Source organism: Canis lupus, chromosome 25 (genome assembly GCF_011100685.1).
Source record: "Canis lupus familiaris isolate Mischka breed German Shepherd chromosome 25, alternate assembly UU_Cfam_GSD_1.0, whole genome shotgun sequence".
NCBI classification, from domain to species: domain Eukaryota; kingdom Metazoa; phylum Chordata; class Mammalia; order Carnivora; family Canidae; genus Canis; species Canis lupus.
This window is the reverse complement of record NC_049246.1, coordinates 419,044-443,819: the sequence shown is the minus strand read 5'-3', so window position 1 is coordinate 443,819 and position 24,776 is coordinate 419,044. Positions and strand designations below refer to the sequence as shown.

General features: G+C 39.9%; 1 protein-coding gene across 10 annotated transcripts in view; it reads right to left on the bottom strand.

Annotated features, from left to right (window-relative positions):
* Nucleotides 1-24,776, bottom strand: part of LOC606856 (phosphatidylinositol 3,4,5-trisphosphate 3-phosphatase TPTE2) — a 160,403-nt gene that overhangs the window by 91,676 nt on the left and 43,951 nt on the right. For all 10 annotated transcript variants that reach the window (XM_038573132.1, XM_038573133.1, XM_038573137.1 and 7 more), the window contains 3 exons: nucleotides 16,361-16,414; nucleotides 14,944-14,997; nucleotides 14,047-14,112 (listed from right to left, as the gene is read on the bottom strand). In XM_038573132.1, coding sequence (XP_038429060.1) covers nucleotides 14,047-14,112; nucleotides 14,944-14,997; nucleotides 16,361-16,414 — 174 coding nt within the window. The remainder of the gene's footprint in view (nucleotides 1-14,046; nucleotides 14,113-14,943; nucleotides 14,998-16,360; nucleotides 16,415-24,776) is intronic.

Below are 24,776 nucleotides of genomic sequence, written 5' to 3'. Positions count from 1 at the left end.
TAGAAGACATGACTAAAAGGATCCCAGTGACCATTTACACTCAGTATCCTATAGTAGGATGGCTAAAGGATACATTTCAAGAGCCCAAGTCAGTCATTGCCCAAATCCAGACTATAGCCAAGCGCATGTTTACTTGCAACCACAGAGTGCTTTGACAAACAGCCCTCTTAGTGTGGAGCAGCACTCCATTCTTGGCCTGTCACCTCTGAAGGACAGCCACTCACTGAGGCAGCAGAGCTACCATAGCTGCCATTCTTTACGTAGGAAGGACATGGATCAATCCCTGAGCATGACTGTACGCTGAAGACACAACAAAGGATGACCCCTGCACCTGGACAGCCATTGCCAACCAACCCTCAACTGAAAGTATCTATAGACTCTGGAATTGGACACAGTAGTCAATGGGCCAAACTGCAAGTACCATAGATGGTATAGCTTCATGAGCCTGATTCCATTGTTCTATGCAGATATCTGGAAATCTATAAGGGACCAACTACATGACTTCTTCAGTGGGAGGCACAGGACTAGATGGTGGCAGGCCATCCACTCTGGGGAAACAACATGTGGAACTCCAGTGCATACAAGATATGAACACTATTGTTTACCATATAGATGCACACACTGCACACACCCCACCTGGTAATCAACAGGCTGATGAATAGGGCCACATCTCCCTCCTATAAGATATGCCAACAGAAGATAATGTCGCTTAGCTATACAACAAATACAACATATACAACAAAGTAAAGACAACATACTCTGTGGGAAATTGCTAAGAACTGGGGGTTGCCACTGTATTACAGAGATACTGTAATCATCTGCCAGTAGTGCCCAATCTGTGCCCAGAGTGACCATGCCCTTTGTCAAGAGACACTAGATAGATGGAGGGGGGCGGTAGCCACCAAATTCAGAGATGGCAGATTGACTATATTGGTCCCCTTCCCCTCTTTTATGGCTATCATTATGCTTTGACATGTGTGACATTTATTCAGGACTCCTGCAAGCCAACCCCAGCAAGCATGCTACACAGAAGCCACCATCTGTGGCCTGGAACAGCTGGGTGCTGCATATAAGGTGCCCAGTGTCACTGAGAGCAACCAAGACTCCCACTTCACAGGATATATACTGCAAGTGTGGGCCAAAGCTCAAGACATCCTTTGGCATTTCCATCCACCATACAATCCCACTGCAGCTCAGTTGATAGGATGCATGAGTGGACTGTTCAAACAACTGGACAAGAAACTCAGTCACTGGCCGTTTGGACATATCACCTGTCAACAGCTATATGGACATTAAATAAATATGAACATTCCAGTTGACTCAGTGCCTATACTCTATTCGCTTAAGGACTGATACCCTTAGAATACAAGTAAACAGCATGCAAGAAGGATGCTCTTTGCTGCAGGTAGGGACACAGGTAACCTTTTACTGCTCTTGCCACAAGATCCATCTATAGGGGAACATGTAACTAAGTGGCCCTGGAAATGGCAAACGAGTCCACAGTATTTAAGGTTTGCAGTCCTGTAGGATAGGGATAGGACAGGCCCTAACCATCATCCCATTTCTTCACCCTACTCCACTGAAAACAATGAAGATCCATAACCCTAGGCCTCTTATAGAAAGGGATACTATCATAATTGCCCTATGGAGCATTGTTATATCCCCACAATCCTAAAACAATTTTAGGTTTGTCCCACCATGTAGCAGAAAGGGAAGAAATGATTTGGTACTGTAAATCTGGAGCTAAACTGTAGTGAGGGGTAAGGTTATCTCAGACAACCACCACCCCTGCATTCTATTAGACAATTGGGACTTGCCTTTTTTGGTGCCTACTCAACATCTTGTTTTTTGCCCTTAGATTCTGCATAGGAAACCTATTTACCAAATGAGCTCTGAACACAATTCCTATATAGAATAAGACCAACTGTTGGGTGTGTAGTGAACTCCTCCTATCAGTGACTATGGGTCTCCTCTGAGGAATCCAAGCTGCTATCCACTTAGGAATGTTTCTACACTAAAAAAAAAAAAAAAAAAAAAAAAAAAAAGGAATATTTCTATGCTTGATGTAACGCTTTCAATCCCCTACCTGGACTGACCCATATTCACTGGGTAGCTAGGCTTTCTGCCCAGGAAGACACAAAGAGCAAATTTTTCCAATTGATATTGGAACAGATAACTAAGACTCTGCCAATAGAATATACCATTTGGGATGGCTTGGAGTGATTAAATGCAACCCAGGTACAAACTATGGGAGTGGCCTCATAGAGAAGCACAATAGGACCACAATGCTACAGGTCAGAATGTAGGAAGGATAACCACACAACAATGCAATTACACTGTACTCATCACTGCTGAGACCTGGCTTTGGAGACAACAAACATCCATTCCTGTGGATACCTTCCCCTCTCTGTGGGATGGAGCTGGGCATATGGTACCCATGGCTGGCCCTACTTACCCTATACCTAAACTAGGTGGATTTGGGGGTGCCCCTACCTGCCAGGCTGTATATTTACCCACTTAGAAGCCTACCAATTGGGAAGTGGTCAGGACCTGACATAAAACCAATAGAACATCTTGGTGATTCCAATCCCTGTCCACTCTCTACCCTTCTGTGGCCCACCACTGACATAGAATGGCAGGTATAGGCTTTAACCAGACACATGACTACTACCTTTAATTCCACCCATAAGGCAACCACCCTCCTTACTGGAGGGAGTTTCCAAATGGGACAAGTAGATCTGCAGAGTAGAATGGTTACTGACATGTGCTGTCATCAAGACAGAGTGCTGTATGTATGTACCTGATTATTCTCACATTTCCCAAGTCATGACTAGTTTAATTGAACATATTAAAGCTACTGATTCCCTGGCTACTGACCTTGTTAGTGCTTGGTTAAATCATTTGCTTTGTTCCTGGCAGAATGTTTTTTTTATAGTTTCTTAGTTATTTGTGTTCTCCTATAATTTGAATGCTGTGGCTTATACTGTTGCTGTGGGATTTGGTTGCAGTGTACCTCGGCATATCTGGCTCCAGAGACATCATGGAAGAGGGGCATGTAAAGAATGTGCCGGCCATTCAAGGTGTGCTGGGATGCAGGGTACATGCTGGATAGCCAGATCATGCAAGCATATCCCAAGTGCCCCTGTTAAGCACTATCTGGAGAATGTAGAGATCCTGTCTTCTCTCTATATTCCCATCAAGCAGAATGTACAGAAAAACACTGTTCAGTGTTCAAGCTCAGGGGCTCTGGGGGCATCTCTCTTCTAATTAAGTGTCTCCAGGTGGCAGGCCTTGATCTCCTTGGAAATACTGTCCATGCAAGGTGGGGAAAGGCCACTGATAGTTGGTAGAGTAAATTGCTATGATATAAAAACTTGCTGTACATAGCTCCCAGCAGTGGATGCTTTGTACAGTTGGGTACTCATGGATTCCCTATACATAAGTTCTCCCAATTTCAATTTCTGTTTCTGGGTCTTTTCTTTGGCCTCACTAGACCATCATCCCTTCTAGACTAAGTCTGCTGGGGTGTGGCTGCACATTAGCTAGTTTCTTTCTTTTTTTTTTTTTTTTTTAAGATTTTATTTATTCATGAGAGACACAGAGAGAAAGGCAGAGGCACAGGCAGAGGAAGAAGCAGGCTCCATACAGGGAGCCCGATGCGGGACTCGATCCTGGGTCTCCAGGATCATACCCCGGGCCAAAGGCAGGCCCTAAACCGCTGAGCCACCCAGGCTGCCCTAGCTAGTTTCATCCAATGTTTGGCCTGGTCACCGACAAGCATGTGGACAAACTGATAGAAATCTGAGAAACCAGGGTGGAAGTTTGAATAATTACACTAAATTCTTCAGTAAACTTATGGAGGTATTAATCACTTTAAGAAACTCTTTTAGGGATGCCTGGGTGGCTCAGTGGTTGAGCATCTGCCTTTGGACTCTGGGATCGAGTCCCACATGGGGCTCCCTGCATGGAGCCCACTTCTCCCTCTGCCTATGTCTCTGCCTCTCTTTCTCTCTCTCTCTGCGCTCATGAATAAATAAAATCTTTTTTTTTTTTTTTAAAGAAACTCTTTTAACTATGGTTCTCAATTTGGTCTCAGTCCAGGGAATGTGGGAAACTTGAGGTTTATTTAGGTACTCACAAGACTTAACTGTGAAGAGGCAGGTTTTAATGGTTTCAGGAGAGGAGGCGTAGGGAGAGGGGGAGGAAAAGGCAAGTTCTGTGGGGGGGTACTGAGCACAAGGTGGCTTCGAGGCGTCTGCAGCAGGGGAGTCGGGCAGGGAGAGGCCTCAGAAGCCATTTTGACTCCTTTCAATTGTTTGTTTGCTTCAATTAATTTAGAAACAGTATTTTACAAAGAAGCAAACAGAATCCTGAAAACATCTGGAAGCCTCGAAATACCATTTAAAAGAGGTATCCCATTCAGTTTTTTATTTGTTTGTAGTAGAGCCATGGCTTTCTAACTTAATTTTGAGTAAAAAAAATTGGGGGAGATTGAAATTTCTTATAAGACCATTGAAGTTCTAAATTATTTTTTGGTTAGGTCAGTCCACATAGTTATAAATGCACATTTGAAGGAACCATAGTTTTAAAACATAAAACCCACAGAGTCCCAGTGGTGGTGGTGGTGGAGGGGGAAGGCAACCCTCAGAGCATTTTGATGACTGAAATCCCATTTCTTAGAATTTTTTTTTCTTTAGAATAAAGAGAAAAATCCCTCAACAGTATTTTCAATAGGAGCAGCCTGGTTCTAGAAGGAATCAAACCAAAAGCCAGCAAACTTCCAATAGGAAAAATGTGGTTCTGAAAAGGAGTCAGACCAAAGGCTAGCACAGTTTAATAGGAACAGTCTGATTCCAAACAGGAGTCAGACTAAAGGCTAGTGTAGTTCCAATAGGCAGTTCTAGATGGAATGGTCCAATCCCCAAAGGGGGTCAGACCAACATTTCAAACTGGCACAATTCCAACAGGAACAGTCTGGTTCTGAAAAAGAGTTGGACCAAAGGTCAAATGAGTACTCTCAAATTAAAAAAAAAAAAAAAACAAGACCTTAAAACAGGTCCTGAATAAAGTCTGAAGAGCTTGAACATAAAGTGCAGAGTCAAAATCTAGGAGAAAACTTACCCTCAAACTCCAGGGTGGGCGAGAAAGCAGTGAGTACAACTAGCTCTGTGGGTACCAGCACCTGTTTGCTCACCAGCCTCAGAGCTGTTGAGGGTCTTCTCTGGATTCCATTTGAGATCACCAAGTAATGTTAACCTTAAACATAAAACTGCCCTCAGGGAAATACAAATCAAAACCACAATGAGATACCACCTCACACCGGTCACAATGGCTAAAATTAACAACCCAGGAAACAAAAGATGTTGGCAAGGATGTAGAGAAAGGGAAACTCTCTTACACTGTTGGTGGGAATGCAAACTGGTGAAACCACTCTAGAAAACAGTATGGAGGGTCCTCAAAAAGTTAAAAATAGAGCTACACTATGACCCAGCAATTGCATTACTAAGTATTTATCCAAAGGATTACAAACACAGTGATTCGAAGGAACACATGCATCTCAATGTTTCTAGCAGCAATGTCCACAATAGCCAAACTATGGAAAGACCCCGATGTCCATTGACAGATGAATGGATAAAGAAGAAGTGGTATATATGAACAATGGAATATTACTCAGCCATCAAAAAGAATGAAAACTTGCTATTTGCAACAACATGGTAGAACTAGAAGGTATTACACTAAGTGAAATAAGTCAGTCAGAGAAAGCCAACTATCGTATGATTTCACTCATATGTGGAATTTAAGAAACAAAACAGACACGCATAGGGGAAGAGAAAGAAAAATAAGATGAAAACAGAGAGACAGACAAACCATAAGAGACATAAGAGACTCTTAACTATAGGAAACAAATTGAAGGTTGCTGGAGGGGAGGTGTGTAAGGGGATGGATAACTGGGTGATGGGCATTAAGGAGGGCACTTGATGTAATGAGCACTGGGTGTTATATGCAATTGATATATTACTGACCTCTCCCTTTGACTAATAAATACACTGTATGTTAATTAAATTGAATGTAAATTTTAAAATATTTTTAAAAAATAACACTGACAGTTATTTTCGCAGCAAAAAATGTGTTCATTTGGGAATAGCAGAGAATTGCAATCTGGGACAAGCAAGCTATGGCAAAACCATGAAGAAGAGAAATACTATTTTATAGAGGAAAGTGGAAAGTTGGAAGGGTCTGTCATAAACTAAAAGTACACTGGAGTAAACTGGGAGGTTGAAGTATAAGTGGCTCTTCATTGACTAAGTTGTGAGTTGTCTCATTGGCTGAGCTGTTACTAGGGGAGGAAGAAAGTCTTTCTTCTTCCTGCTGGGCTGGTAAAGTAGTATTGATTTGCAAAGTCTCTTCCCATTGGATTTGCAATTGGCAGCAAATGTAGAATATAAGAACTCCCTCTGCCAAGCCTCCCAAGTTCATTTTAGTGATGTTTCCCTTTATTAATGTTCACAACGTAAAAAATACTAGTTTTTAAACAAAATTTTAACAGCCATTCATAATAAAAACCTTCAGTGAACTGCAAATAGAATGAGCTCCCTAACCTGACAATTTACAAAAAGAACCTATGGCTGATATCAACCTTAATGATGAAAGACTTAATAAATAAAGTTCCAAATAAAGGCTGATATACAAAATTCAATTATATTTCTGTAGACTAGTAATTAACAATTGAAAAATAGCAATGTAAGTAACTGTACTACTTATATCAGCACTAAAACCCATGAAATAATTCAGTATAAATTAACAAAATATGTGAAGGATTTGCATGCTGAAAATTATAAAAACATGTGAAAGAAAACATGGTCCAAATGAGAAATGTAGCATGTTCATAGATTAGAAAATTCAATATTGGTTAGATGTCAATTCTCCTCAAACCAATTTATAGATTCAACATAATCTTAATAAGACAAATCACAGCATAATTTTTTGTAGATATAAACAACTTGATTCTAAAATTTATATGGAAAGGCAGAGTGATACCACTACCTGTAAAAATATTTACTCCGAAGTTAATAAGACAATATGGTTTAAAGAATAGACACACAGAACAGTAGAACAAAATAGACCCTGTATATGGTCAATTGATTTCCAACAAGGATGCAAAGGCAATTCTATAGAGAAAAGAGAACCTTACAAGAAGCTGTAGTAGAATTATGGGGCATACATTTGCAAAAAGAATACTCTTCCACCTGTATCACACAATATACACAAAAATTAACTCAAAACGGATCCATATACCTAAATGTAAAACCTAAAACTATGAGACTTCAAGAAAAAAACAGAAAATATTTGTGACCTCGGATTAGGAAAAGATTTCTTACAGCATCAAAACCCCAATCTCAATGGAAAAAATTAGATTTCATCAAAATTTAAAATTTCCACTGTGCAAAAAACACTATTAAAAGAATGAAAAGACAAGCTACAGATTGAGAGAAAATACTTGTAAAACATTCATCTGATAAAGAACTTGTATCCAGCATATATCAAGAACTCTCAAAACTCAATAATAAGAAAAAAACAAAAACAGATTTGGACAGACATTTCATCAAAATAATCTATAGAAGTAAATAGGCATAAGAAAAGATAACAGGGATCCCTGGGTGGCGCAGCGGTTTGGCGCCTGCCTTTGGCTCAGGGCGTGATCCTGGAGACCCAAGATCGAATCCCACATCGGGCTCCCGGTGCATGGAGCCTGCTTCTCCCTCTGCCTATGTCTCTGCTTCTCTCTCTCTCTCTGTGACTATCATAAATAAAAAAAAAAAAAAGAAAAGATAACATCATGATCATTAAGAAAGTACAATTTCAAGTCTCAATGAGATATCTCTACTCATCTATTAATTGTCTTAAAAAAATAAACAAAATGGAAGGATGAACCAAGTACAAATGAGGATACACAGCAACCAGAACCCTCATACACATGAAATGGTATCCTTTTGGTAAATTATTTCTATTATAATTAACATACTCTTTACCATAAGATTCAGCAATTCTATTGCTCAGCATTAACCAAAGATAAATGAAACTTATGTCCACACAAAGATTTGCTTGCAAATGTTCATAGCCACATTACAAATAGTAGGCCTAAAGTTGAAATAACCCACATGTCCTTCAATGGGTGAATGAATAAGGAAATATGGTATATTCAAATAATGGAATACAAGTCAGGAATAAAAAGAAATGTACTACTGATACATGTATTAATATGCATAGATCTCTAAATCATTATGCTGCATGTAAGAAGCCAATTTCAATTGGCTATAATTCCACTCAAATCCATTAAATGACATTCTGGAAAATGTAAAACTATAAGGACAGAAAACAGATCAGTGATTGCCACAGCCTGAGGTTGTGGGAGGGGCTAAACAGACTTGAGAAATTTTAGGGAGATGATATAATTTTTCTTATCATAATTATGGTGGTGGCTAAATGAATGTATTAGTCAAAACTCACAGAACTGCCACACAATGCATAAATTCATTATATATAAATTGTACCTTAAGTTGAAAAATGTTTTAGTGTGCTGTAAATTATACCTTAATGTGTGAAAAATATGCTATAATAAAAAGGCTAGTGAAATGATGGAATAAAATAGATCCTGCAAGCAGTCTGTAAAGATTCATAATATAATAGAGAGGGGTTTAAAAATCATTGAAAAGGAAAATTTTTTCAATAACAAGTTAACTAATTCAACCAATCTCATTGAATGCCTACTATGTGCCATGGTACTGCTGTAGGCACTGGAGAGAAGCAGTTAAAATAAACAAAATGTTATTCCTTTATGATGCTTACATTTTTATTGTGAAGATAGACCATAAGTACAATAAATAAATAAATAGCCTAGTAAATTATAAGGTGATAGGCATAATAAAGATCATTAAAATAGGGCAAAGACAATAGAGGGTGATGCAATTTTGATGTTGAAAAACCAGTAGTCACTCAGGAGAAAAATAAATTCCTATGCTTTATACCTTAATACAAAATAAATTCTGGGAAGATGTTTTATTTAAATGTAGAAAACAAATTCAAAACATAGAAGAAATTTTGTTATATACGTTAGGTTTCTAAGCTCTACTCTAAAGGCATGAGTTAGGGATGCCTCGGTGGCTCAATGGGTGAGCATCTGCCTTCAGCTCAGGGCGTGACCCCAGAGTCCTGGGATCAAGTCCCACATTGGGCTCCCTGCATGGAGCCTGCTTCTCCCTCTGCCTCTGTCTCTGCCTCTCTCTCTGTGTCTCTCATGAAAAAACACATAAATAAAATCTTAAAAAAACAGTTCAAAATTAATTTCTTAAAAAAATAAAGGCATGCAGTATAAAGATGAGTATAGATATACTCTATTGCCTAAAGATTAGAAATTTCTGCATAGTGAAAAGATAGACAAACAGAAAAATTACTTGCCCTATATAGGATACAAGACATTCATATATTTAAGTTTTTAATCAAACAACACAGATTTTTTTTTATTGGAGTTCAATTTGCCAACATATAGCATAACAGCCAGTACTCATCCCATCAAGTGCCCCATTCAGTGCCTGTCACCCAGTCACCGCCACCCCCCACTCACCTCCCTTTCCACCACCTCTTGTTCATTTCAAAAGGTTAGGTGTCTCTCATGTTCTGTCACCCTCTCTGATATTTCCCACTCATTTTCTCTCCTTTCCCCTTTATTCCCTTTCAGTATTTTTTATATTCCCCAAATGAATGAGACCATATAATGTTTGTCCTTCTCCGATTGACTTATTTCACTCAGCATAATACCCTCCAGTTCCATACATGTCAGAGCAAATGGTGGGTATCTGTCGTTTCTAATGGCTGAGGAATATTTCATTGTATACATAAACCACATCTCCTTTATCCATTCATCTTTTGATGGACACTGAGGCTCCATCCACAGTTTGGACATTGTGGACATTGCTGCTAGAAACATCGGGGTGCAGGTGTCCCGGCATTTCATTGCATCTGTATCTTTGGGATATATCCCCAGCAGTGCAATTGCTGGGTCGTAGGGCAGATCTATTTTTAACTCTTTGAGGAACCAGTTCACATTCCCACCAACAGTGCAGGAGGGTTCCCCTTTCTCCACATCCTCTCCAACATTTGTTGTTTCCTGCCTTGTTAATTTTCCCCATTCTCACTGGTGTGAGGTGGTATCTCATTGTGGTTTTGATTTGTATTTCCCTGATGGCAAGTGATGCAGAGCAGTTTCTCATGTGCATGTTGGCCATGTCTATGTCTTCCTCTGTGAGATTTCTCTTCATGTCCTTTGCCCATTTCATGATTGGATTGTTTGTTTCTTTGCTGTTGAGTTTAAGAAGTTCTTTATAGATCTTGGAAACTAGCCCTTTATCTGATACGTCATTTGCAAATATCTTCTCCCATTCTGGAGGTTGTCTTTGAGTTTTGTTGACGGTATCCTTTGCTGTGCAAAAGCTTCTTATCTGGATGAAGTCCCAATAGTTCATTTTTGCTTTGGTTTCTTTCACCTTCGTGGATGTATCTTGCAAGAAGTTACTGTGGCCAAGTTCAAAAAAGGTGTTGCCTGTGTTCTCCTCTAGGATTTTGATGGACTCTTGTCTCACATTTAGATCTTTCATCCATTTTGAGTTGATCTTTGTGTATGGTGCAAGGGAGTGGTCTAGTTTCATTCTTCTGCATGTGGATGTCCAATTTCCCCAGCACCATTTATTGAAGAGACTGTCTTTTTTCCAATGGATAGTCTTTCCTGCTTTGTCGAATATTAGTTGGCCATAAAGTTGAGAGTCCACTTCTGGATTCTCTCTTCTGTTCCATTGATCTATGTGTCTGTTTTTGTGCCAGTACCACACTGTCTTGATGACCACAGCTTTGTAGTACAACCTGAAATCTGGCATTGTGAGGCCCCAGCTCTGGTTTTCTTTTTTAAAATTCCCCTGGCTATTCGGGGTCTTTTCTGATTTCACACAAATCTTAAGATGATTTGTTCCAACTCTCTGAAGAAAGTCCATGGTATTTTGATAGGGATTGCATTAAATGTGTAACTTGCCCTGGGTAGCAATGACATTTTCACAATATTAATTCTTCCAAACCATGAGCATAGAATATTTTTCCATCTCTTTGTGTCTTCCTCAGTTTCTTTCAGAAGTGTTCTGTAGTTTTTAGGGTATAGATCTTTTACTTCTTTGGTTAGGTTTATTCCTAGGGATCTTATGCTTTTGGGTGCAATTGTAAATGGGATTGGCTCCTTAATTTCTCTTTCTTCAGTCTCATTGATAGTGTTTAGAAATGCCACTGATTGTTGGGCATATCCTGCCACACTGCCGAATTGCTGTATGAGTTCTAGCAATCTTGGGGTGGAGGCTTTTGGGTTTTCTATGTAGAGTATCATGTCATCGGCGAAGAGGGAGAGTTTGACTTCTTCTTTGCCAATTTGAATGCCTTGATTTCTTTCTGTTGTCTGATTGCTGAGGCTAGGACTTCTAGTACTGTGTTGAATAGCAGTCGTGAGAGTGGAAATCCCTGTCTTGTTCCTGATCTTAGGGGAAAGGCTTCCCCATTGAGAATGATATTTGCTGTGGGCTTTTCATAGATGGCTTTTAAGATGCTGAGGAATGTTCCCTCTATCCCTACACTCTGAAGAGTTTTGATCAGGATGGATGCTGTATTGTGTCAGATGCTTTCCCTGCATCTATTGAGAGGATCATATGGTTCTTCTTTTTCTCTTGCTGATATGATGAATCACATTGATTGTTTTACAAGTGTTGAACCAGCCTTGCATCCCGGGGATAAATCCCACTTGGTCATGGTGAATAATCTTCTTAATGTACTGTTGGATCCTATTGGCTAGTATCTTGTTGAGAATTTTTGCATCCATGTTCATCAGGGATATTGGTCTATAATTCTCCTTTTTGGTGGGGTCTTTGTCTGGTTTTGTAATTAAGGTGATGCTAGCTTCATAGAACGAATTTGGAAGTACTCCATCTCTTTCTATCTTTCCGAACAGCTTTAGTAGAATGGGTATGGTTTCTTCTTTAAACGTTTGATAGAATTCCCCAGGGAAGCCATCTGGCCCTGGACTTTTGTGTCTTGGGAGGTTTTTGATGACTGCTTCAATTTCCTCCCTGGTTATCGGCCTGTTCAGGTTTTCTCTGTCTTCCTGTTCCAGTTTTGGTAGTTTGTGGTTTTCCAGAAATGCGTCCATTTCTCCTAAATTGCCTAATTTACTGGCATATAGCTGTTCATATGTTTTTAAAATCGTTTGTATTTCCTTGGTGTTGGTAGTGATCTCTGCTTTCTCATTCATGATTTTATTAATTTGAGTCTTCTCTCTTCTTTTTAATAAGGCTGGCTAATGGTTTATCTATCTTAATAATTCTTCCAAAGAACAAACTCCTGGTTTTGTTGATCTCTTCCACAGTTCTTCTGGTCTCAATTTCGTTGAGTTTTGCTCGAATCTTTATTAACTCTCTTCTTCTACTGGGTGTAGGATCTATTTGCTGTTTTTTCTCTAGCTCCTTTAGGTGTAAGGTAGCTTTTGTATTTGAGTTCTTTCCAGTTTTTGGATGGCTGCTTGTATTGCGATGAATTTCCCCCTCAGGACTGGTTTTGCTGTATCCCAAAGATTTTGAACAGTTGTATCTTCATTCTCATTAGTTTCCATGAATCTTTTTAATTCTTCCTTAATTTCCTGGTTGACCCTTTCATCTTTTAGCAGGATGGTCTTTAACCTCCACGTGTTTGAAATCCTTACAAACGTCTTGTGATTTTGTTCTAATTTCAAGGCATTATGGTCTGAGAATATGCAGGGGATGATCTCAATCTTTTGGTATCGGTTAAGACCTGATTTGTGACCCAGTATGTGGGGGTTGGGTTAAATAGATTAAGGGTGCACTTGTCATGATGAGTACCTGGTAATACATAGAACTGTCAAATCACTATATTGTATTTTTTTTAAATCACTGTACTCTAAACATGAAACCAATATAACGCTATATGTTAGCTATACTGGAATTAAAAACTTAAAAAAAACAAAAACAAAACAAATTTTGCTCCAGTTCTGGGCAGCCTCATTGCAGAAAATGTATAGCTAATATGTAGATCTGTAATGCAATTAAGTAGCAGAGTGAACTCCTTTTTTTTTTAATTTATTTTTTATTGGTGTTCAATTTGCCAACATACAGAATAACACCCAGTGCTCATCCCCTCAAGTGCCTCCCTCAGTGCCCGTCACCCAGTCACCCCCACCCCCGCCCACCTCTGCCCACCTCCCCTTCCACCACCCCTAGTTCGTTTCCCAGAGTTAGGATGTCAGAGTGCACTCTTCATTGATGGCCCATGATGAAAAGTCATAGAAAATGCAAATTAATTCATGGATAATCTGGAAATCTATTTGGATTCATTAGTCTCCCTTTTATTTTCCACGTAAATCTTTGTCTAGACAGCAAAAAAATTCCAACAGTGACCAGCTAATTTCCTCTTCAGCACTACTCACTCTCTAACAATGGCACAAGCTTCTGAATGCCTAAATAAGTGTTGAAAAGAAAAGCAGAAGAAAAATCTCATCAATATTTCTACAGTTTAGACACATGTGACTTTAAGAATGTATTGTTTCCTTGCCATGAATGAGTACATGGTAAAAATGCCTTCAAGTCAGTGCAATAGGAAGTACTCTTAGGGAGATTACTCAGAAACAAGTTAAAATTAATAAAATCCCAATGAGCATGAAAGATACCCTTAATTAGAAAAATGTGTTCACTTTTGTTCTCAGTCCCATTTGCTCATAGACAAAACCCATTAAACTACAAGAACATTTACCTGTGAATGTATGGAAATATTTTTTCAAGCATGGTACTTATCTGTTAATTTAATTTAAGTCATTATTGTGTACTCTCCCTCACAAACATTTTGATACTTTTCCACAGTTTTTTTACTTTTGCCTTAGCACAAGCTCTACCTTGCAAAGATAAGAGATCCACTAAGGGCCCCCTTCCTCCAAACTTCAAACTGACTTACTCATATGAATTGAGAAAGACAATGTCTTCACCATCATCAGGGATTCTGGAGAGTCGTTCTATTATACTTTAACCACCAACAAATGCAAAAACATGTCATTAGAGATTTGCTACATGGAACAGTGATGTGAAAATTTATTTGAACAAAAATAAGTCTTTGAATCTAAAGGACATAGTAAACATGACTTAGCTCACTGGATAATCTAAATATTTAGAAAGAATTTTAGATTTATTGTCCAGAAAACTCATTCTCATGAGTACTTCCAAGATTGAATTTTACAAATCTCTCTAGCTTCCTTTCCCCCACTCATCTCCCTGCCATCTCACCCCCCTTCCTTCTTCCACCCTTTGTCCTTTTCTGTCTCTCCCTTCCCCATTTCCCCTCCCCTCTTCTGTCTTCTGCTTCTGTCTTCTTCTGTGTCTCTCTGCCTTTATTGGGCTCTCTCTATATGTAGAGAGATCAATGTATATATAGCACTGACCCAAATAAATGATATCAGTAGTCTTTAATGCATCATTATTGAAAGGTAAAATATATCTAAGTAGTCAAATACTTCTGACATCACTTTATTCAGGTCAGTGTGAAAGACTAAAAATGTACATAGAACCAAGTGGGTTCACAGACTTACTTTTTTTTTGGTTGAATTTAGATATATTTACTCTACAATATATAAACTGATTGAACTCTTTTTTTTTTTAAACTGATTGAACTCTTAAAAAATATGTCAATTAGTTATCTGGAACCTCAGTCCCTCCACCACCTCTACTTCTCACATGTCATGGATATCTTTTCCTTGGATAAGATCTAAATAATTGTTAGAGACAGGACTTCATAACTAATTGGATCTCCTAAACTTCAGTATTCCCCTTCCTCTCTCTACATATATTTATATCTTACCTTTCCTTGGTGGCTCTAACACAGGCTACTTTTTCCAATTCATTTGCATTATAGCTACAGGATTAAAAATGTATATAGTAAGACTCCTTGCCTTTCTAGACTTATTTTTAAATGCAAATCAGCTACAATTACTCTACAATCTAGTTGTACTAGATTGTAGATTGTCTACTCTACAATCTACAATCTAATTTATAATCTAGTTGACCTAAAAAATAAGATCTTAATCAGCTCATTGAAGCCTGGTTTTTAATTTTACCCTAGAAATGAACTTTATGTAATGAAAATAATGAAAATCTTAGTTCAATGGAAAAAATTAATAAATTGACATAGACACTACATAATTTTCTAAATATTTTTTGGTTCAAACTAGTTAATATTACTCTTTAACGTGCAAAATAGATGACTCTTTAATAATGTACATGTAAATCAGTTATTTGAAACCTGATATGTCATTTCCCCCAGAAATGAGGCCTTATATGTAATGAATACCTTACACCTGTCAAAAAACGAATGACTCAAGATTTAAATATAGTTCTTTACTACTGAATCTGACCCAAAGTATAACATCTTCTTAAGGTGGGATTGATTGATTGATTGATTTACATCAGTGTAAGTATGCATTTCAGCGCAGCCCCGGTGGCGCAGTGGTTTAGCGCCGCCTGCAGCCCGGAGTGTGATCCTGGAGACCGGGGATTGAGTCCCATGACAGGCTTCCTGCAAGGAGCCTGCTTCTCTCTCTGCCTGTGTCTCTGTCTCTCTCTCTCTCTGAATCAATCAATCAATCAATCTAAAAAAAAAAAAAGTATGCATTTCAGTTGAATAACCTAATTTCCTGAAGTACCTCCAATCCGTCTGTGCTCCTTAGGAGTCATGGATGTCTTTTCTAACCCTCAAATAGTATCAAGTCACCACAGGTCTGAGCAAATGGCTCTATGCAATGTGATGGTAGGTCTGGGCTTGGGGGACCAGCTGCACATGGTAGAAAAACAAACAGATCCAGGTCTATTAGCTCCATTCTTTTCTGTTGAGGCATCCTCTGCAGCTTGTCCAGTGATACTATTTACTGTTTATCATTTACTATTATTCTCCTTTCTCCAAAAAGGTTTTTCTCCTCCCTTGACCCACTCCAACAGAGTCACAGGCATAGGCAATCTAAGTTTTCTGTAGTTTGGCTACTAGTATTAAGGGTAAAGACTAGGGGAAAGAGAACTCCTTCTATGACCTATTCGTCTTCTATCTCTTTTTAAAAGACAAAGGGTATATAGAAGCTTATAGAGAAGACTTTACAAACAGTTATCAGGGGAACTCTGTATTCCCATGCGTGATCCTGAGAGTGAACATCCCAAATCTCAATGTTTGTGTGTGTTTGTGTGTGTGTACAGATACATATCTATGTAATGTACTCATCATAGCTCACTGTGCACTGGAGAGTCCTTCAGAGGATACTGCTGTCAATTCACTCAGGGCAGGACTAAAGGATTAAAAACAGACACAGTAAGATACCCTAGGACTTTTAGACCTACTTTTTTTGTTCAAATTAGCTACGATTACTCTTGAACTTATAAACTCCTGTCACGGAAAAAATTCACATGCAAGTCAGTTATTGAACCTTAGAAATGAAGATTTGTATGTTTGTAATAAGTATTATAGACCTAACAAAAACATGAATGATTCAAGAATCAAATACAGATCTTTACTACTGAACCTGGCTAGTATGTAACAGCCTTCAATGGTAGAATTTGTCTCAAATTCAACCTTAATTTGCAGGCATATATTCTTCTTTCCTGCTCAGTTTCCTGCTTCTCTAGTCCCTCTTTCACCTTCCATGCTTGCCTTCCCTGCCTTCAGGTAATGTCAAGTTACTGGCAGGCCTGAGGCAGGGGCTCCCTCCATGTGACTACAGGTTTGGGGCAGTAGCCTCACATGGTGGCAGAACTCTGGAAAGTGAAAGAACCAGATTTGATTAGCTCCTTTCTTTCTGCTGAGGGCTCCTTTGTTCTTTGTCTTTTTTTTTTTTTTTTGTAAATTTACTTTTTATTGCTGTTCAATTTGCCAACATATAGAATAACACCCAGTGCTCATCCCATCAAGGGCCCCCCTCAGTGCCCATCACTCAGTCACCCCCACCCCTCACCCACCTCCCCTTCCCTCATCCCTAGTTCGTTTCCCAGAGTTAGGTGTCTCTCATGTTCTGTCACCCTCTCTGATATTTCCCACTCATTTTCTCTCCTTTCCCTTTTATTCCCTTTCAGTATTTTTTATATTCCCCAAATGAATGAGAACATATAATGTTTGTCCTTCTCCGATTGACTTATTTCACTCAGCATAATACCCTCCAGTTCCATCCATGTCAGAACAAATGGTGGGTATCTGTCATTTCTAATGGCTGAGGAATATTTCATTGTATGCATAAACCACATCTCCTTTACCCATTCATCTTTCGATGGACACCGAGACTCCTTCCACAGTTTGGCTATTGTGGACATTGCTGCTAGAAACACTGCTGGAAACGCAGGTGTCCCGACGTTTCATTTCATCTGTATCTTTGGGATATATCCCCAGCAGTGCAATTGCTGGGTCATAGAGCAGGTCTATTTTTGACTCTTTGAGGAACCTCCACATTGTTTTCCAGAGTGGCTACACCAGCTCACATTCCCACCAACAGTGCAGGAGGGTTCCCCTTTCTCCACATCCTCTCCAACATTTGTTGTTTCCTGCCTTGTTAATGTTCCCCATTCTCACTGGTGTGAGGTGGTATCTCCTTGTGGTTTTGATTTGTACTTCCCTGATGGCAGGTGATGTGGAGCATTTTCTCATGTGCTTGTTGGCCATGTCTATGTCTTCCTCTGTGAGATTTCTCTTCATGTCTCTTTCCCATTTCATGATTGGATTGTTTGTTTCTTTGCTGTTGAGTTTAATTAAGTTCTTTATAGATCTTGGATACTAGCCCTTTATCTGATAGGACATTTGCAAATATCTTCTCCCATTCTGTAGGTTGTCTTTGAGTTTGGTTGACGGTATCCTTTGCTGCGCAAAAGCTTCTTATCTTGATGAAGTGCCAATAGTTCATTTTTGATTTTGTTTCTCTTGCCTTCATGGATGTATCTTGCAAGAAGTTACTGTGGCCAAGTTCAAAAAAGGTGTTGCCTGTGTTCTCCTCTAGGATTTTGATGGACTCTTGTCTCACATTTAGATCTTTCATCCATTTTGAGTTGATCTTTGTGTATGGTGCAAGGGAGTGGTCTAGTTTCATTCTTCTGCATGTGGATGTCCAATTTCCCCAGCACCATTTATTGAAGAGACTGTCTTTTTTCCAGTGGATAGTCTTTCCTCCTTTGTCGAATATTAGTTGGCCATAAAGTTGAGAGTCCACTTCTGGATTCTCTCTTCTGTTCCATTGATCTATGTGTCTGTTTTTGTGCCAGTACCACACTGTCTTGAAGACCACTGCTTTCTAGTACAACCTGAAATCTGGCATTGTGATGCCCCCAGCTATGGTTTTCTTTTTTTAAAATTCCCCTGGCTATTCGGGGTCTTTTCTGATTTCACACAAATCTTAAGATGATTTGTTCCAACTCTCTGAAGAAAGTCCATGGTATTTTGATAGGGATTGCATTAAATGTGTAACTTGCCCTGGGTAGCAATGACATTTTCACAATATTAATTCTTCCAAACCATGAGCATAGAATATTTTTCCATCTGTTTGTGTCTTCCTCAGTTTCTTTCAGAAGTGTTCTGTAGTTTTTAGGGTATAGATCTTTTACTTCTTTGGTTAGGTTTATTCCTAAGGATCTTATGCTTTGGGTGAAATTGTAAATGGGATTGGCTCCTTAATTTCTCTTTCTTCAGTCTCATTGACAGTGTTTAGAAATGCCACTGATTGCTGGGTATATCCTGCCACACTGCCAAATTGCTGTATGTGTTCTAGCAATCTTGGGGTGGAGTCTTTTGGGTTTTCTATGTAGAGTATCATGTCATCGGTGAAGAGGGAGAGTTTGACTTCTTCTTTGCCAATTTGAATGCCTTGATTTCTTTTTGTTGCCTGATTGCTGAGGCTAGGACTTCTAGTACTATGTTGAATAGCAGTGGTGAGAGTGGACATCCCTGTCTTGTTCCTGATCTTAGGGGAAAGGCTTCCCCATTGAGAATGATATTTGCTGTGGGCTTTTCATAGATGGCTTTTAAGATGCTGAGGAATGTTCCCTCTAAAGATGGCGGAAGAGTAGGGTCCCCAATCACCTGTCCCCACCAAATTACCTAGATAACCTTCAAATCATCCTGAAAATCTACGAATTCGGCCTGAGATTTAAAGAGAGAACAGCTAAAACGCTACAGTGAGAAGAGTTCGCGCTTCTATCAAGGTAGGAAGACGGGGAAACAGAAATAAAGAAACAAAAGGCATCTAAGGGGGAGGGGCCCCCCAGGAGCTGGGCTGAGGCTGGGGCGAATGCCCCCAGGACAGGAGATCCCCGTCCGGAGAAGCAAGAGCTGCACCAACCTTCCCGGGCGGAAAGGGGCGCAGGGAGTTGGAGCAGGACCCAGGAGGGCGGGGATGCCCTCGGGCTCCCGGGGACACTAACAGACACCTGCGCCCCGGGGGAGTGCGCCGAGCTCCCTAAGGGCTGCAGCGTGCACGGCGGGACCCGGAGCAGCTGGGAGGGGCTCGGGCGGCGGCTCCGCAGGGGGCTGTGTGGCAGGAGCCCGAATCCAACAGTGCAGGCTCCGGAGCAGTTCGAGCCAGACAGCCCGGGATCCGGCCTCCCCCCGGGACAGGCAGAGGCCGGGAGGGCCCAGGACAGCAAGGAAGCTCCTGCCCTGAGCTGAGCAGATCAGCGGCCCCGCCCTGGAGCCTCCAGGCCCTGCAGACGGAGAGCTCTGTAGTTACTGCGGGAGCTGACTCCAGGGCTCCAGAGCTGCCGCAGCCACTGCGGTTGTTCCTCCTGCGGCTTCACGGGGTATACAACCCCCACTGAGCCCTGCACCAGGCAGGGGCTGAGCAGCTCCCCCAAGTGCTAACACCTGAAAATCAGCAGAAGAGGCCCCTCCCCCAGAAGACCAGCTAGCCGGACAAGTTCCAGGGGAAGTCAAGGGACTTAAAGTATACAAAAGCACAAGATACACCCCGTGTTTTTTTCTTTTCTTGTTTTTTTCTTTTTGATTTTCTGACTGCTTCCCCCATTTTTTCCACCTTTCTTTCTTTTTCTTTCTCTTTTTCTTCTCTTTTTTCCTTTTATCTTCCTTTTTTCTTTTTTCTTTTTCGCTTGTCTTTCCTTCTCTCTCTCTCTTTTTCTCCTTTTCCCAATACAACTTGTTTTTGGCCACTCTGCACTGAGCAAAATGACTAGAAGGAAAACATCACCTCAAAAGAAAGAATCAAACAGTCCTCTCTCACACAGAGTTACAAAATCTGGATTACAATTCAATGTCAGAAAGCCAATTCAGAAGCACTATTATACAGCTACTGGTGGCTCTAGAAAAAAAGCATAAAGGACTCAAGAGACTTCATGGCAGCAGAATTTAGATCCAATCAGGCAGAAATTAAAAATCAATTGAATGAGATGCAATCCAAACTAGAAGTCTTAACGACGAGGGTTAACGAGGTGGAAGAATGAGTGAGTGACATAGAAGACAAGTTGATGGCAAAGAGGGAAACTGAGGAAAAAAGAGACAGACAATTAAAAGACCATGAAGACAGATTAAGGGAAATAAATGACAGCCTGAGGAAGAAAAACCTACGTTTAATTGGGGTTCCTGAGGGCGCCGAAAGGGCCAGAGGGCCATAATATGTATTTGAACAAATCATAGCTGAAAACTTTCCTAATCTGGGAAGGGAAACAGGCATTCAGATCCAGGAAATAGAGAGATCCCTCCCTAAAATCAATAAAAACCATTCAACACCTCGACATTTAATAGTGAAGCTTGCAAATTCCAAAGATAAAGAGAAGACCCTTAAAGCAGCAAGAGACAAGAAATCTCTGACTTTTATGGGGAGGCGTATTAGGGTAACAGCAGACCTCTCCACAGAGACCTGGCAGGCCAGAAAGGGCTGGCACGATATATTCAGGGTCCTAAATGAGAAGAACATGCAACCAAGAATACTTTATCCAGCAAGGCTCTCATTCAAAATGGAAAGAGAGATAAAGAGCTTCCAAGACAGGCAGGAACTAAAAGAATCTGTGACCTCCAAACCAGCTCTGCAAGAAATTTTAAGGGGGACTCTTAAAATTCCCCTTTAAGAAGAAGTCCAGTGGAACAATCCACAAAAACAAGGACTGAATAGATATCATGATGACACTAAACTCATATCTTTCAATAGTAACTCTGAATGTGAACGGGCTTAATGACTCCATCAAAAGGTGCAGGGTTTCAGACTGGATAAAAAAGCAGGACCCATCTATTTGCTGTCTACAAGAGACTCATTTTAGACAGAAGGACACCTACAACCTGAAAATAAAAGGTTGGAGAACCATTTACCATTCAAATGGCCCTCAAAAGAAAGCAGGGGTAGCCATTCTTATATCAGATAAACTAAAATTTACCCCGAAGACTGTAGTGAGAGATGAAGAGGGGCACTATCTCATACTTAAAGGATCTATCCAACAAGAGGACTTAACAATCCTCAATATATATGCCCCGAATGTGGGAGCTGCCAAATATTTAAACCAATTAATAACCAAAGTGAAGAAATAATTAGATAATAATACACTTATACTTGGTGACTTCAATCTAGCTCTTTCTACCCTCTATAGGTCTTCTAAGCATAACATCTCCAAAGAAAAGAGAGCTTTAAATGATACACTGGACCAGATGTATTTCACAGATATCTACAGAACTTTACATCCAAACTCAACTGAATACACATTCTTCTCAAGTGCACATGGAACTTTCTCCAGAATAGACCACATACTGGGTCACAAATCGGGTCTGAACTGATACCAAAAGATTGGGATCGTCCCCTGCATATTCTCAGACCATAATGCCTTGAAATTAGAACTAAATCACAACAAGAAGTTTGGAAGGACCTCAAACACGTGGAGGTTAAGGACCATCCTGCTAAAAGATGAAAGGGTCAACCAGGAAATTAAGGAAGAATTAAAAAGATTCATGGAAAAAAAAAAAATAAAAAGATTCATGGAAACTAATGAGAATGAAGATACAACTGTTCAAAATCTTTGGGATGCAGCAAAAGCAGTACTAAGGGGGAAATACATCGCAATACAAGCAGCCATTCAAAAACTGGAAAGAACTCAAATACAAAAGCTAACCTTACACATAAAAGAGCTAGAGAAAAAACAGGAGATGGACCCTACGCCCAGCAGAAGAAGAGAGTTAATTAAAATTCGAGCAGAACTCAAATAATCGAGACCAGAAGAACTGTGGAACAGATCAACAGAACCAGGAGTTGGTTCTTTGAAAGAATTAATAAGACAGATAAACTATTAGCCAACCTTATTAAAAAGAAGAGAGAGAAGACTCAAATTAATAAATTATGAATGAGAAAGGAGAGATCACTACCAACACCAGGGAAATACAAACGATTTTAAAAAAATATTATGAACAGCTATATGCCAATAAATTGGGCAATCTAGAAGAAATGGATGCATTCCTGGAAAGCCACAAACTACCAAAACTGGAACAGGAAGAAACAGAAAACCTGAACAGGCCAATAACCAGGGAGGAAATTGAAGCAGTCATCAAAAACCTCCCAAGACACAAGAGTCCAGGGCCAGATGGCTTCCCAGGGGAATTCTAGCAAACGTTTAAAGAAGAAATCATGCCTATTCTACTAAAGCTGTTTGGAAAGATAGAAAGAGATGGAGCATTTCCAAATTCGTTCTATGAGTCCAGCATCACCTTAATTCCAAAACCAGACAAAGACCCCACCAAAAAGGAGAATTACAGACTAATATCCCTGATGAACATGGATGCAAAAATTCTCAACAAGATACTAGCCAATAGGATCCAACAGTACATTAAGAAAATTAAAAAAAAAAAAGAAAATTATTCACCATGACCAAGTAGGATTTATCTCCAGGACACAAGGCTGGTTCAACACTCGTAAAACAATCAATGTGATTCATCATATCAGCAAGAGAAAAACCAAGAACCATATGATCCTCTCATTAGATGCAGAGAAAGCATTAGACAAAATACAGCATCCATTCCTGATCAAAACTCTTCAGAGTGTAGGGATAGAGGGAACATTCCTCGACATCTTAAAAGCCATCTACAAAAAGCCCACAGCAAATATCATTCTCAATGGGGAAGCACTGGGAGCCTTTCCCCTAAGATCAGGAACAAGACAGGGATGTCCACTCTCACCACTGCTGTTCAACATAGTACTGGAAGTCCTAGCCTCAGCAATCAGACAACAAAAAGACATTAAAGGTATTCAAATTGGCAAAGAAGAAGTCAAACTCTCCCTCTTCGCCGATGACATGATACTCTACATAGAAAACCCAAAAGCCTCCACCCCAAGATTGCTAGAACTCATACAGCAATTTGGTAGCGTGGCAGGATACAAAATCAATGCCCTGAAATCAATGCCATTGCTATACACTAACAATGAGACTGAAGAAAGAGAAATTAAGGAGTCAATCCCATTTACAATTGCACCCAAAAGCATAAGATACCTAGGAAAAAAACCTAACCAAAGACGTAGAGGTTCTATACCCTAAAAACTATAGAACACTTCTGAAAGAAATTGAAGAAGACACAAAGAGATGGAAAAATATTCCATGCTCATGGATTGGCAGAATTAATATTGTGAAAATGTCAATGTTACCCAGGGCAATATACACGTTTAATGTATTCCCTATCAAAATACCATGGACTTTCTTCAGAGAGTTAGAACAAATTATTTTAAGATTTGTGTGGAATCAAAAAAGACCCTGAATAGTCAGGGGAATATTAAAAAAGAAAACCATAGCTGGGGGCATCACAATGCCACATTTCAGGTTGTACTACAAGGCTGTGGTCATCAAGACAGTGTGGTACTGGCACAAAAACAGACACATAGATCAATGGAACAGAATAGAGAACCCAGAAGTGGACCCTGAACTTTATGGTCAACTAATATTCGATAAAGGAGGAAAGACCATCCATTGGAAGTAAGACAGTCTCTTCAATAAATGGTGCTGGGGAAATTGGACATCCACATGCAGAAGAATGAAACTAGACCACTCTCTTTCACCATACACAAAGATAAACTCAAAATGGATGAAAGACCTAAATGTGAGACAAGATTCCATCAAAATCCTAGAGGAGAACACAGGCAACACCCTTTTTGAACTCGGCCACAGTAACTTCTTGCAAGATACATCCATGAAGGCAAAAGTAACAAAAGCAAAAATGAACTATTGGGACTTCATCCAGATAAGAAGCTTTTGCGCAGCAAAGGATACAGTCAACCAAACTCAAAGACAACCTACAGAATGGGAGAAGATATTTGCAAATGTCCTATCAGATAAAGGGCTAGTTTCTAAGATCTATAAAGAACTTATTAAACTCAACACCAAAGAAACAAACAATCCAATCATGAAATGGGAAAAAGACATGAAGAGAAATCGCACAGAGGAAGACATAGACATGGCCAACATGCATATGAGAAAATGCTCTGCATCACTTGCCATCAGGGAAATACAAATCAAAACCACAATGAGATACCACCTCACACCAGTGAGAATGGGGAACATTAACAAGGCAGGAAACAACAAATTTTGGAGAGGATGTGGAGAAAAGGGAACCCTCTTACTCTGTTGGTGGGAATGTGAACTGGTGCGGCCACTCTGGAAAACTGTGTGGAGGTTCCTCAAAGAGTTAAAAATAGAGCT